This window comes from Enhydra lutris, unplaced genomic scaffold, assembly GCF_002288905.1.
Source record: "Enhydra lutris kenyoni isolate GAN:26980312 unplaced genomic scaffold, ASM228890v2 scaffoldscaffold7, whole genome shotgun sequence".
In the NCBI taxonomy this organism is placed as follows: domain Eukaryota; kingdom Metazoa; phylum Chordata; class Mammalia; order Carnivora; family Mustelidae; genus Enhydra; species Enhydra lutris.
The window spans coordinates 2668806-2684973 of NW_019154091.1; the positions used below are offsets into that span (position 1 = coordinate 2668806).

Below are 16168 nucleotides of genomic sequence, written 5' to 3' on the forward strand. Positions count from 1 at the left end.
CTTTACTGAGAAATGGCAACTAATTAATGTAAAGACATGATAGAGTTAGAATCTCACCATTTTGCAAACACTAAAGAAATAACTGATTCAGACAAGGATCATGAACATATGTGTAAAACCACTGGGTGAAAAGTTGCTGCAAAACAGCATATTTACACAGTGTCACCCCACAGATTTCTGTTCACAGCAAAGGGAAAACTACATCTTTATCCTAGAGAGATCTGGCAATTTGGGACAACTTGAGTTTGTGTCTCTTAATACGATACCATCAGTTATAAAGTACTAAACTTGAATCTAAGCAAGCTGTTGCATAAAACTTCCAGTTTACTGGAAATAGAAGAACAAAATAAATAATTCCAGGAGAACTTAAACACATAAATAAGAAGAGAAAAAGACCGAGGGGAATTCTCCTAGATTAAAAATCTAAAGAGATATAAAACCATTTGGAGGACAAATGGAGAAATCTGAATAGGGAAGACAGTACGTGATATTAGGGAAAATTAAGTTTTCTTATATATGATAATGGTATTATGTTAATGCTTCTATCTTTGGGAAATGATATGCTAAAGAAGTTTAGGATTAAATACCATGATGTCAGAAACTTACCTTTCAAATTCGGCAAAAAAAATATTAAATGCAGATATTCAAGCATGTTAGTAAGTCTAGGAAGTAGGTGCACAGGTATTTATTTGAGGGCAGTGACAAATATATTTCTTAAAATGTGATCTTTGTAGCATGGGACTTATGGGAGAATCTGCCTTAGCAATGTTTCCTTAAAAATGAAGAAGGTGATTGTCAAACTGAATAAAGAAGATAGATTTTGATATGTTGAATGCAATTTTACTGCTTTTTCCAATACTCAAATTTTTATCTTGTCAATAGTGATTTTATTTACCATAGAAAATTCCATAAACATAACCCCCATGGTTATTAAGGGGTTACTATATTTAATTAGGTACCTAGCATAGCATTTAACTTAAGGTAAATTATATTAGACCAAACCTGTGGTTTGTTTTCTATGGTTTGTTTGCATAACAAACTCTATTATCACAATTTGTGATGCATCAGTTATCTACTTCAAAGGTGACGGAATAGAATTTTCAATTGTACATAACCTCCCAAGAAACATTCATTTAAAACCATAAGCGAAATTTGCCAAATACAAAGATTCAAATAACTCTGGCAACTTAGACCTTCTAACTACTTTACAAAGACTGATGAGTGATACTTATTTTTGCATAGTGCCTGTTATGTTGTCCCAAAACCAGGAAGGCACTGACTGCTAGGTTCTCAGCAGTCTCTAATGCATTACTCTTTGCAAATATAGCTTTATTTAAACAATTTAAACAAATTAAAAACTTCTAAAAATGAGAAAAAATAACTGTAATGTACAAATTCATGGTGATTTGAAGAGGATCAGATCCTGCTTTAATTTACTCACAATTTTTCAGTACCTTTTCATTATCCTGGTTGTGTTTACTCATTGGTGATGTTGGTACATAAAGATCAGTTTCATCAGTTACTACATACTGTCTCCCAGAAAGAAAATCGCGTAGCTGACTCTGTAGAAAAGAAAGGAGGTTACTAATAAGGTGCTGTGACAACTATTAAAAATATTTCACACCAAGCTGTACATAATAACCCATTTCTCTATCATTATTTAAAAGTGATAGGGGCTCAGTGGGTTAAAGCCTCTGCCTTCGGCTCAGATCATGATCCCAGGGTCCTGGGATCCCCTCATCTGGCTCTCTGCTCAGCAGGGAGCCTGCCTCCTCCTCTCTCTGTCTGCCTCTCTGCCTACTTGTGATCTCTGTCAAATAAATAAATAAATGAATCTAAAATAAAATAAAAGTGATAATGCCAGCTACTTACCCCCCCAAAAACTACAATATTTAGTCATTTTAATTTTAAACTAATATCAGAATTTCCTTTAGTATAAGCCTTCCATTAAGTATAGGCTTCCATAGCACACATGTTCCCAGTCCACTCTTACCATTTTAACTAGACACACATACACTCCAAGTTTCATTGCTCACTACCATCTTCTCTTGGATAGGTACCTGCTCTCCAATTCATCTGTTTAATTATTACAGTCTTTGAATGGGCAAATTCTTCACTTGAAGTATGAAGATGACATTCTTCAAATTTTTGCAACCCTCGCAGATCCTTTCTTTAACTTAGCTGGTAAGTGATATCTTGTTGAGGATGAGATTCTTAGGTCACTGTCCTCTTCTTTCAGGACGTGCTATTTCATTGTTGTTCTTTTTAAATGACTTGTTCTTTCCACCAGGAAACTTATAATATTTATCTTTATCCTTTAGAGTTTGGAAACTTTACCAGGATATGCTTAGGTATGTGTCTTTTCTCTTCAATACAGCCTGGAACTTCATAAACACTTAACTAACAGACTCAGGGAAATTTTATTATAACAAATGTGGTTAGAATATTTTATTTAATCATGACCTCTTCTGCATCTCATCCTTTTTCTCCTCTGGAATTCCTTTCATTTGTTATGTTAAATCCTCCAGCTCCAACCTCCAAGTTTCTTAACTTTTCCTTCATAATTACTTCATCTTCATATTTTTCTCTCTGTGCCTTAAATATATATTTTTAAAGATTGTTTTTTTAAAAGATTTTATTTGAGAGAGAAAGAGACAGAGTGAGAGAGATCACGAGCAGCAGGGAGAGGGAGAAGCAAGCTCCCTGCTGAGCAGGGAACCCGACATGGGACTCAATCCCAGAATCCCAGGATCATACCCTGAGCTGAAGGCAGACGCCTAAATGAGCCACCCAGCTGCCCCTCTGCTTTAAATATTTATTATATTTGACTTTCAGAACTCTGATTTGTGCCTGAATTCATCTGTTGCACTGGGAAGACTTTTTTTTCTTCTTTTTTAAATCTAGAAAGTCTTAACGTTTAGGTGTATCCTTGAAATTCCTTAAGTACTTAACTACTTTTACGGATTCAAATTGTCATTCACCACCAAGAGCGCTATTCTGTTGGTCACATGTGCTCTGAGTTAACTCATCTTTCTGCAGGTGCTTGGACTCATTAAGTAGCTGTTGCTTTTCTTCATAGGCTGAGGCCCTGACCGTTGAGGTACCTGAAGTGAGGACAATTTTATAAGTAATATAAGTTGAAAATATCTCTACTGTTTACAAAGCATCAGTGGAAAAATAAACAGGATGCCAGTCACCTCCTTAAGCCAAGGGAAAGTCTTTTTGTGGTCTCTCAAGGATCACCAACAGTATACCCATCCATTCAGCTACTTCTTGGCTTCCTAAATCAAAGAATCCTGGCACACTCACAGAGGGTATTTGTTGACCTTCCCCAGAAAGTTCCCAGATTTCTGAGGGCTGCTAAGTTCTTCTTGAAATCTACCATTTCTTCTCCTCAACCCAGGTCTCCAGTATCCCTCAGATAATTGTTCAATTCATGAGAAAGCAAATTCTGTACCAATTGTCTCAACTTGGACTTTTAGAAATCGAGGTCTTACACGCTCCCAGATGTCCACAGGCCCTGCATGCATGTTCCCCAGGAGAGGAATTATAATGTATGAAATACACTTATATGTATTCATACATCTATAATTGTATGAAATACAATTATAATGTATGAAATAACTTGTTCAAGTTATCATGTTCCCAGAATATCCCTGTCTTACCTTTATCTTGATTCCTTGTAATTTCTGCCTTATTTAGGCTACTATAAATAAGAAACAAAGATACATAAGCATATGTATCTTTAAAGACACTTTTAGGAGCACTTGAGTGGTTTAATCAGCTAAGCATCCCACTCTTGGCATCAGCTCAGGTTATGGTTTCACAGGTTGTGTTATCAAACCCTCATTGGACTCAGCGCTCAGTAGGGGGTCTGCTTGAAGAGTCTCTCCCTCTGCCCCTCCCCACTCTCTCTCTCTAATAAATCTTTTTTAAAGACACTTTCAGCATAAATTAGGGTTATTTTAATACATTTTTGAGGAAATCAATTTAAGTATCTGCTTTTCTGCTCAGTTTTTCTTCATTGGAAATTTCCCTAGAGCAAATAAGAGTCAGAGATCAAATCTTCCATTTTAAGTGTAGAAAGATTTCAACTTCGCATGCTATCATCTCAGCAGCTTCCACTCCACTCCTGAAATTCTGCAGAACATGTTGATATTTGGAGGCACAGAACTCCCTCCAAGGTAAAGCTGTGTATCTCATACTACAGTTGATACACTTAAATGAAGAGGCTTATTAGAAGATTAGACAGGGGTGCCTGGGTGGCTCAAAAAGCTGAAAAGTGACTGCCTTTCAGCTCAGGTCATGATCCTGGAGTCCCAGGATTGAGCCCTAAATTGGGCTCCCTGCTTAGCAGGGAGTCTTCTTCTCCCTCTGACCCTCCCCCCTCTCATGCTCTCTCTCTCTCTCTCTCTCTCCCTCTTACTCTCTCTCAAATAAACATATAAAATCTTTCAAATAAAAAAAAATCTTATAGAAAACTTAGACAGCAACAAAGGATAAAGTGAAAACAATGTGCCCAAAAACCTCAGGCAGATTATACTCTTACTGGCTTATCAAAAAATTCTCTTTGTTGTTCCTACAATCCAATACTTGTGTTTGATTAGCCTCTCTAAATTAACTATATGAAAAATAGTCAAAAATAATCTCTGCAAGCAAATAAAACATAGGTAGGGAGGAATGAAGAAAAACAATCTTCCCTCACAAGTATCTTTACTATAGTGTTGTTATGTATGTGTGTCTCAGAAAGTTACGACAGGGGGCACCTGGGTGGCTCAGTCAGTTAAGCATCTGCCTTTGGTTCAGATCATGATCCTGGGGTCCTGAGACTGAACCCCAAGTCAAGCCCTTGTTGAGCCCTGTGTTGGGCTACATGCTCAGCGGGGAGCCTGCTTCTCTCTCTCCTTCTGCCCCTCCGCCCCAACTCATGCTCTCTCTAGCTCCCTCTCTCAAATAAATAAATAAAATCTTAAAAAAAAAAAGTTACAACAGGGGAAAGGGCTATAGCCCAGTAGGCCAAGACCGCAAACTGCCTGCCAATATCCACTCTCCCCTTTTTCATCAGTAACAGAGATTTTGTTTTTATTCTGGCATGTTACCCAGAAAAAAAAAGGACTATATTCTCCATCTTCCCTAACATCTTGGTGTGGCCATGTGACTAAGCTTTGCGCAAGGACATGGAAGCAAAAGAGCTATGCCTCTTTAAAATGAAAGGAGAGTGCTGTGCTCCCTTACTACTTCCTGATGCAAGGAACGCTGATATGGAATCTGGAGTTCCAACAGCTAACTTGGACCACAAATGATCTTGAGGGTAGAGGTCGAGAACTAAGATGAATAAGCAGAATGACAGAAAAATCCTAGGTATCTGATAACCACAGAGCCATCACATCAGTCCCATATGCTTACCTTAAGACTCCTTTCATAAAACAGTGAAATAAACTTCCTTTTCTTAAACAGAGGTTTCTATTACAAGGAGCCAAAACATGATTCCCGTTTCAGATACAAATATTTATAAAATATTCTAATATCTTAGAAAATATAATAAACATTTCTTCTAATTATATCTATAATTATTTAGTTATTACCACTATTTAATTACTACTTTATTGGTACTCAGTAATGTTAAGATAAATACACTTCAACACTTTAAAATAGATACATCCAAATATATTCTAAAGCAGTTTATTAATTCTAATGTAGATAAAACCAAACTATAAAGGATGGCATCCCATTAGTTTTAAAATTTATATTCAATAAAAAAATAAAGCAATGAATATGTGTATGCAAAAAAAGCAGGAACAGTATATTTATTACCCCATGTTTACTGTATCATACTATTGTCACAAAATGATACCCCATCTCAGTAATTAATATTACTAATCCATAGAAAGAGTCATATCAATCATTTATATAACATATGCCAAATGAACATATATACATTAAAACAAGAAAATAAAATATAAAAGCAATCCTTGGCATGAATTCAAAAAGAAATCATACATTTGGGACTGATCTCTTTGTTAAAATTTTTTGATCTGGTAAGAAGCTGTTCTTATATTTCAACCAAATCACAGAATTTCAGCAAAATTTACCACTGAAATATTTCTTTCCAGTAATAGCTAACTTTCAGGTAGCTAAATTTTCCATTTCTAACATGATCTGAAAAGCAAAAGCACTATCAAGTTACTATAAATGTTGATACCATAGTTTAAAATAAAAATAAATCTAGCCAAATTTTCATTTAAGACAGAATTATTTTTAAAAATACTTACAGGGGATATGTTGGCATTATTTTCACAACTAGAAATCAAAACACTACATTTTTTATAAACATCAATCAGATCTACCATATTACTATTCTTTAAGAAATCATCGTAAGTCCTCCTAATGTCCTCATAATGGTCAATCACTTCTGTATTTTCAAATGGTAGGTTCAACTTCTCATGTAGAAAGTATTTCCAGGTCAATAAGACATCACTGAGGGAAACTGTAAATTCTCCACTGTGCTGAAAAGAGACAATACCAAAAATGAAAAGATAAATTTGGGTGCCAGAATATTCATTAATTTGTAATTGAGAAGGGAAATACAAATTGAATTTTGTTATAGAAAAGTGTACATCGAATTCTTGTGGATTTGTAGAGAACATCCAAGTTCAGCTATGGAATAATTTTTAAACCAGATAGAAAAGGATTTTGATGGTTTTGTAAAATATAAACAACTATGGCAAGTTTGGGCATGAAAAAATTAGCAAATATCTAGTCTTTCTTCACTAAATTTCTTCTCAAATTCAGGGAATGGGTGGGGAATGATCTGTTCTTAAGCACTATTAATTGGGGAAAAATTTGATTCTGTTAATATTTAGCTCCTTTTAGCTCTTCTAATGTATTTTTAATCTCTTAATCAAAACTTTCAATGCCATAGTGAATTACCACATACCACACTTCCAACTGTTAGTCTTAAGACATGATCATAAAAACTAATTTTAAAAATCACATTTTATTTCATTATTGTTCCAGAAAAAGCAAAATAGCAGTGCTAAAACCTTGGGTCGGAGAAGAATTTTGATTCTTCCCTGCTCATGGACACACCAAACTATAAACAAGTGTTAAAAAGCCACAGTTTATTTCTATAAGCTGTTGGATGTTCCTATTGAGGTAAAATTGTTCTTTTTTTCTCTTCTTCAATAACAACATGATATATTAGTCAGTAGACATGCTGAAAGTTTTTTTTAATTGACTGCATTCTGCTCCCAGATATTAATAATAGTGCCCTCCTAAAAAAATGCCAGCCCTAATTCAGTAAAAAATTCTAACTACTCCTTTCCAATACAGCATGAGTAACAAATATTTTTAAGTATTCATATATAATTTTGTGAAATGTATTATGTTGCTTTTTTCCACAATTAAGTTCCCTTAATATGTTAGTAGTTTCTGATAACACCAAGATCTTTCCATCATTTGCACTGAAAGATGGGTGGATATTTAAATGGAACTATAATTCACTGGCACTAAAATTGTAACATCATCTTTAGCCAATGAAGAATAATAAAAAGAATCAGACAGAGTCAAGTAGGGGCGCCTGGGTGACTCAGTCAGTTAAGCGTCTGCCTTTGGCTCAGATCCTAGGGTCTTGGGATGGAACCCCATGTCTGGCTCCCTGTTCAGCAGGGAGCCTGCTTCTCCTTCTCCCTCTGCCACTCCCTTTGCTTGTGCTATCTCACTCTCTCAAATAAATAAATAAAATCTTAAAAAAAAAAAGAGCTGAAAACTAAACTTTCTACTTAACTGACTCTTTTAAATCTACATTTCTTTTACAAAAATCAGCTACATTTTCTAGTTACTATCTAAATTTAAGGCAATTATGTCCAAACTGCCTTAAAAATTATTAACTTTTTACTAATCCTCATGGAGACAAAGAAAATTATCCTTACTCTCCTTGGAGGGACCTATTATATCAAAATTATAAAAATTAATTATATTTCATGAAATTAATTCAATGAAAAAACAAAAAAAAACAAACAGTAACTCTCAAATCTTGAATCCATAACCCAAATGTAAGACAGATTTGTAATTTCGCAGCATTGCATCAAAAACTGTATACTTTACTTCCCAATCCCACAAAAATTACACAATAAAATTTCCAAATGGTATTTAAGTTAAACAAATCCAGCTATTTAGAGTTTCAAAACTAATTTGTCTTATCTCAAAAAATTCCTAAAACTGTTTTGATATGACATCCTTCATATGAAAAATAAATTAAAATTTTGCCTAACGTAAATGTACAATCCAGTCTTATTCGGTTGACTATAACTAGTTAAAGTAAAACCAGGCAAGCTCTTGATCTTGTGAGAAAAGGTTTTGACTAGATTAACAGTGTTTATACTGGGATTGTAAAAACATTTTAAATCCAAATAAAAATGTACTCCAGATATCAGTTTTCATGATCAGGTGCCCACCATGACAGCATATTCTATTATTCAAACCAGTAACAACTGATTCAGAGAGCTTGTGGTCAAATCAGAAAATGTTTTGCTAGGAAAACATGCCAGCTGGCTAATATCTGAAGGAAGTTCAAGATGGTCAATGCTTTAATTCTCTGATGGACATAAGAAGGATTGTATTTCATAAGAATAAAATGAGAAAAAAAACGAAGTTACATTTTTTCAGAGCACTTGTACTTTGTATATTTTGCTGAAGTTATTTTTATAATTATTCAAAAACTTAAATAAACTTCATATTTTTAACTAACTGGAATTTTTATTGTTATCAAAACAGAAAAGATAGGAGGTCTGCTTAAGAGTATTAATTGGCTATGTGACCATGAGTAAAATACTGAAAATCCTGTGAATACTTTTCCTTGGTTATAAAATGAGATTAAACAGATTAAATAACATCTGATGAATGGCAAGTGATCAAAAAATGTCATTCCTTCTCTTTTCTCATTCAAAGTAAAATAACTGTTTGTTAGGTGGGTATTAGATAAATGTAATACAATTGTAAAAACTGTTTCTTCTTATTCATTATGTCAAAGTTAGGTCATTTTCAAATCTGACAGTCAACCACAGGCTGTGGCTTTCCATGAAGTTATAAAATTAATATCTTTGTTTCATCCAATGGAACATTTGTAACGTTCTTAAGGCTATTTAAGTTCATGAAAAATAGCATTTATAATGTAATTGCCAGACGGAGTCAAACTACGAAGTCAATTCTAAGGAAAGGAAAAGCTAAAATGCTATTTGCAGCTTAATAATAAAAGTCATATATATTTGCCATGTAGTCCTCAAAGAATCTATAAATTAAATCTTTAGCAGTATAAAACTCCTAGAGGTCATCTAATTTCAGCAAAAAGACTTCCCCTCAGAAACCATGCCCAAAACCTAAAACTCAAAGGTTATTTTAATTACCTTTTCTTTATCCCAGTTAGAACAGCTAAGAAAACAAACATGCCAGTAGACAGACTAACAACTCTACCAGGTATTCACAAGTTTGTTGCTGTTGTTGTTGTTGTTTTTAAGATTTTATTTATTTATTTGACAGAGAGAGAGATCACAAGTAGGCAGAGAGGCAGGCAGAGAGAGGGGGAAGCAGGCTCACTGCTGAGCAGAGAGCCCGATGCGGGGCTCGATCCCAGGACCCTGAGACCATGACCCGAGCCGAAGGCAGAGGCTTAACCCACTGAGCCACCCAGGTGCCCCTCACAAGTTTTATTGTAGTCAAATTCAGTCGGGAGGATCATACTTTAGAGACTCGTGTTCTCAAACTTCAGAGAATGAAAAACCTAAATAGAGCTCAGAGTGAAAATATAGGTGAAGTATATATACAACAAACCCCAACTTTTTATTACCATTTACTATTTATGAATGTACTTGCAGGCATATGTGTATGTTATTTCACACTGCTGAGTGACATGTAAGTCTGCACACAGCTGGGGATGCCTGAGCTAGCTCCACATGGAAACTGAGAGTCAATCAGAACTGCAGCCCAAAAAAAAAGAACTGCAGCCCAGCATCCCTACTGCACATGTGCACACACATACACCAACTGTGAGTTGCAATTCACCTCTCCTCTTTTCTCCCACCCAGAGTCTGAACTTTCACAGTGAATTAGCAAGTAGAAAATTAACAAGCAGAAAGAGATTCTAAGTGTGTGCTACACAGACAAACCCAAAAGAAAAAATATCTTGAACTATTTCAACATATCAAAATTTTTACATGAAAACTAAATTTTCTTCAGGGTATATTTCACTTACCTTTTTGATATATTTATGTTTCAAAAATTATTCATAAACAAACAGTAGTTGATATGAACACGGTCTGCTTAATTCCAAAACAATAGCTCTCAATTACTGTAAAATAATGATTCTTAATAATTGCCTCAATTTCTCTCTTCTCATTTTTTTTTTTTTTTAAGATTTTATTTATTTATTTGACAGAGAGAGAGATCACAAGTAGGCAGAGAGGCAGGCAGAGAGAGAGGAGGATGCAGGCTCCCCGCTGAGCAGAGAGCCCGATGCGGGGCTCGATCCCAGGACCCTGGGATCATGACCTGAGCCGAAGGCAGAGGCTTTAACCCACTGAGCCACCCAGGCGCCCTCTCTTCTCATTTTCAAGTGAATGATCACCAAAGTTTAACCTTTAGCTAGTCTATTCCATTGATATAATATCCTCAAAATCTATTAATTATCTTGGGGTACCATTTCTTCAGGTTACCAAAGGAGAGTTTTTTGGGGGGGTTTTTTTGGTTGTTTTTTTTTAATGCTCAGGCAATAAAATTGGAAAGACTTAAATATGGATTGCAATGGAGAGCAAAATAAAGAAACTGTACAATCACCTTTGGGTGTCTAGCTTCCCTGACTGAGTGAACATGGTATATAAGATTGAGACTAAGATTGGCATATAAATTCTGGTAAAACAATGTACAGGAAGTATATCCGGAGAAGGTAAGTAAAATAGAACACATCAGAAGTTATCGACAAAGAGTGTTACAAAGTACATGTAGAATTCTTTTAAAGAGTAAAAAAGATATAAAAATAACTCAACAGTAAAATAAGCAAAGGATATGAATGAGCAAACAATAAAGAGGATACCTAAAGAGTCAAATAAGCATCTTAAAAGATGATTAAATGCTCTAATAATAGAAAAATTAAAATGAAATACCCTCTTTTCTCTTTTCTGGTTCTTAGATAACATCTAATATGGAGAAATATAAGAAAATGGTATATACTACAGGAGTATACTCTCCTATACTGTTGACATAATGTAAATTCTAATAACCAAGTTGAAGACAAATTGGGTAACATCAAGTCAAATTAAAAATGTATCTGTCATATGACCCCTTGTGTATAGGGCCTAGAGAAACTCTTATTCATGCACAGACATCTCATTTCAATGAAGAATTTTTTATAATACCAAAAAAATTCAAACGACCCAAAGGTGTATCAATGAATAAAGTATACCAGTCATATAAAGGATGATTGTTCCCTTTTTTTTCCCGGGACACGCGGCGGTAAAGGATGATTGTTAAAATGAATAAATTAGACCAACTTTTCTGTCTATCAGTACCTAAAGAGGTCTTGAAACAATGTTGGATAATAAAAACAAGATACAGAAAGAATGTATACCATCTGTTATAATTTTAAAACAGACATATTAACAAGGCTATCTGCCTGGCTGGATATGCAGAGAAACCCCTCCTGGCATGAAATACCTAAAACTACAAGAGAAAATAGAAAACTTTTTTAAACATGACTGAATTGTTCATAAGAAAAGGGAAATTACAAAAGGTCAAAAACAATGAACAAGTGCCAATAAGCAAATGGTGAGACCTGTATTTTACAGGTAATTACTATTCCCTGGCACTAAAGAAGCTGGTTTTTATGAACGCTGAGCATAAAGGTTAGGAAACAAAGCTAAGCATAAGAAAGATGGAAAGTCGGATCAAAAACCCCACCCCGCCTACACTGCCAAAATCAAAGGTTCTAAAGGTCAACAGTCTTGATATGTCCACTAGAAAGAAATCTGTCCAGCAAAAAGATGATGATGAAGATACTTGCCAGTGAAGAGATTTCTAAAGTAGCCCTGGTACTATGATTACCTCTCTGGATAATCTTCATTTAGGTTTTATTTTTATTCTTTTTTTTTTTTTTAATTTAAATTCAATTACCATATAGTGATTATTAGTTTCAGAGGTAGAGGTCAGTGATTCATCAGTCTTATGTAACACTCAGTGATCATTACATCACGTGCTGTCCTTACAGCCCATCACCAGTTATCCCATCCCTTTGTCACCCTCCCCTCCAGCAACCCTCAGGTTTGTTTCCTATGATTAAAAGTTTCTCATGGTCTGTCTCCCTCTCTGATTTTGTCCTGTTTTATTTTTCCCTCCCTTCCCCTATAATCCTCTGTTTCATTTCTTAAATCGCACATGAGTGAGATCATATAATTGTCTTTCTCTGATTGATTTATTTCCATTAGCATAATACACTCTACTTCCATCCACGTCATTGAAAATGGTAAGATTTCATTTTTTGATGGCTGCATAATATTCCATTGTACCTAGATATACCACTTCTTCTTTATCCATTCATTGCAGATGGACATCTGGGCTTTTTCCATAGTTTGGCTATTGTGGACATTGCTGCTATAAACATTCGAGAGCATGTGCCCCTTTGGATCACTACATTTACATCCTTCAGGAAATACTCAGTAGTGCAATCGCTGGGTCTCAGGGTAGCTCTATTTTTTTTTTTAAGATTTTATTTATATGACAGAAAGAAAGAGAGATCAAAGGTAGGCAGAGAAGCAGGCAGAGGGGGAGGGAGAAACAGGCCCTATGCTAAGCAGAAAGCCCAATGCGGGGCTCAATCCCAAGACCCTGGGATCATGACCTGAGCCTAAGGCAGAGTCTTAACCCACTGAGCCACCTAGTCACCCTGGGTAGTTCTACTTTTAACTTCTTGAGGAACCTCCATACTATTTTCCAGAGTGGCTGCACCAGCTTGCATTCCCACCAACAGTGTAGGAGGGTTCCCCTTTCTCTGCATCCTCGCCAACATCTGTCATTTACTAGCTTGTTAATTTTAGACATTCTGACTAGTATGGGGTGGTATCTCACGGTTGATCTAGTGAGGGGTGGAGATCACGGTTGATCTCAAATCATCTCAGGTTTTGATTTGTTATTTCCCTGATGCCAAGTGATGTGGAGCACTTTTTCATGTGTCTGTTGGCCATTTGGATGTCTTCTTTGCCAAAACGTCTGTTCATGTCTTCTGCCCATTTCTTTTTTTTTCTTTTTGTATCTCCTTCCAGTATTTTAATGTGAGGATAGCGTTAAAAGCATAACGATAATAAACCAACACAAACAACAAAAAGAGAATGTGGTGCATAAACAATGAATTTTGGATCACTGAAAAAATAAAAAATAAAAAAAAAGAGACCAAAAATGTGTGTAGGCATTATTCAAGAGTGAGTTAAAATTCTTTTTATTTTATTTTTTTCAGTGTTCCAAGATTCATTGTTTATGCACCATACCCAGTGCTCCATGCAATGCGTGCCCTCCTTAATACCCAGCACCAGGCTCTCTCCACACCCCCCCACCCTCCCTCCCATCCAAAACCCTCAGTCTGTTTCTCAGAGTCCACAGTCTCTCATAGTTCATCTCCCCCTCCGATTTCCCCGAACTCACTTCTCCTCTCCTTCACCCAATGTCCTCCATGTTATTCCTTATGCTTCACAAGTAAGTGAAACTACATGATAATTGACTCTCTCTGCTTGACTTATGTCACTCAGCACATTCTGCCCATTTCTTGGTTGGATTATTTGTTCTTTGGGTGTTGAGTTTAGTAAGTTCTTTATAGATTTGGGATACTAGTCCTTTATCTGATAAGACATTTGTCAATATCTTCTCCCATTCTGTTGGTTGTGTTTTGGTTTTGTCGACTATTTCCTTTGCTGTACAGAAGCTTTTCACCTTGATGAAGTCCCAGTAGTTGATTTAAAAAAATTTTTTAAATTGTTTTTTTAAATTTCTTTTCAGTGTTCCAGAATTCATTTTTTATGCACCACACCCAGTGCTCCATGCAATATGTGCCCTCCATAATACCCATCACCAGGCTTATCGAACCCTTCATCCCTTCCCCACCAAAATCCTCAGTTTGTTTCTTAGAGTCTGCAGTCTCTCATGGTTTGTCTCCACCTCTGATTTCCCCAACTCACTTCTCCTCCACATCTCCCAATAGTTCATTTTTGGCCTTGCTTCCTTGGCCTTTGGCGATGTGTCTATGAAGAAATTACCGTGACTGAGGTCACAGAGGTTGCTGCCTGTGTTCTCCTCAATGATTTTGATGGATTCCTGTCTCACATTGAGGTCTTTCAACCATTTGAGTCTATTTTCTTGTGTGGTATAGGAAAATGGTCCACTTTCATTCTTCTACATTTGGCTGTCCAATTTTCCCATTACCCTTTGTTGAAGAGACTCCTTTTTCCATTGGACATTCTTTCCTGCTTTGTTTAAGATTAGTTGACCACAGAGTTGAGGATCCATTTCTGGGTTCTCTCTTCTGTTCCATTGATCTATGTTTCTGTTTTTGTGCCACTGTCTTGATGACTATAACTTTGTAATAGAGCTTGAAGTCCAGAATTGTGATGCCACCTGCTTTGCTTTTCTTTTTCAACATTTCTTGGCTATTTGGGGTCTTTCCTGGTTCCATACAAATTTTAGGATTATTTGTTTCAGCTCTGTCAAAAATGTCGACGGTATTTTTTAGGGATTGTATTGGATGTATAGATATCTCTAGGTAGCATAGACATTTTCACAATATTTGTTCTTCCAATTCATGAGCATGGAATATTTTTCCATTTTTTTTGTGTCTTTCTCAATTTCTTATGGGAGTGTTCTATAGTTTTCTGAGTACAGATCCTTTGCCTCTTTGGTTAGGTTTATTCCTAGATATCTTATGGCTTTTAGTGCAATTTTTTAAAAGATTTTATTTATTTATCTGACAGAGAGAGACACAGTGAGAGAGGGAAGGTGGGGGGGGTGGGAGAAGGAGAAGCAGGCTTCCCACTGAGCAAGGACTCCGACATGGAGCTCAATCCTAGGACCCCAGGACCACGACCCAAGCCTTAGGCAGACACCCAATGACTGAGCACCCCAGATGCCTCTTTAAGTTGGTATTGGTTGTCAGCTGGAGTGACTTGGCTCTCTTTTATATGGCCTTTCCAGTAAGTGAAGTTGGACTTTTTCATATGGTAGTCTAGAGTAACAAGAGACTAAGAACTAAAGCTGCAAAGCCATATGTCAGGAGGCCCGCCACCAAAACCACCTCCAGGTTGGATGTTAAGAAGACTTAAAGGACTCAGCATGTAGTTGTGCTAACACCTATAATTTATTATAGCAAAAAGATGCTAAACAAAATCAGGAAAGAGAGAAGCTATATGGAAGAAGGTGCATGGGGCGAAGTCCTGGGGTGATCAGGCATATAAGCTTCCTAAAGTCCTCTTTTAGTGAAGTCACACAAGACATGCTTAAATCCTCCAACAACAAATTGTGACAGCCCATATAATATGATTGTCTGTCAGGGAAGATCTTTAGAGACTCAATGTCCAGGGTACTGACGTAGATATCTCAGTCTATGTTGTAAAATCCAGACTCAGAAGAAAAGCATGTATTCAGCATAAACTGTATTATTTATATAGTTTAGGCACAGTGAGCCACTCATACTGGAAACCCTCCTGAATTCCAAGTTCCCAGGTGCAGCCAAGAGCCAGCCTTGTAAGCAGTCCTTTCAAAAATAGACATTAGGCCTGCTGCATTAACTCTTCTGCATGGGCCTTTTGAGCTCTGGGCTCGGACCCCCATGATGTCATTCTTCCATATTCAGTTGGTCAAATCAAGTTACTAGACTGATCCATATTTAAGGGGTGGAAAAATAGACTGTTTCTTTTAGGACAATATAGGGATGGGAGGAAACTGATTTTTTTTTTTTTTTTTTGGCAATCTACCACACATATTACCATCTAAAAACAAATGTTTTGAAAATACAGCTTTAATTAGCTATGTCTGTGTCTATAATTATAAGTTTACAGAATTTGCATATCTGTTTTGTATGAATTTTCAGATTGGAGGTTGGATTTTGTTATTTCAAAAGATTTGGCTTAAGAAAACTAAA

At 36.0% G+C, this 16168-nt stretch overlaps 1 protein-coding gene across 1 annotated transcript in view; it reads right to left on the reverse strand.

The window, feature by feature from the left end:
* Nucleotides 1–15858, reverse strand: part of LOC111142311 (PARP1 binding protein) — a 59126-nt gene extending 43268 nt beyond the window's left edge. Inside the window, exons 1-3 of the mRNA XM_022495360.1 lie at nucleotides 15721–15858; nucleotides 6273–6506; nucleotides 1455–1562 (exon numbers count right to left, since the gene is read on the reverse strand). Of these exons, the coding sequence (XP_022351068.1) occupies nucleotides 1455–1562; nucleotides 6273–6506; nucleotides 15721–15858 (480 nt within the window). The remainder of the gene's footprint in view (nucleotides 1–1454; nucleotides 1563–6272; nucleotides 6507–15720) is intronic.
* Nucleotides 15859–16168: the final 310 nt, after the last annotated feature.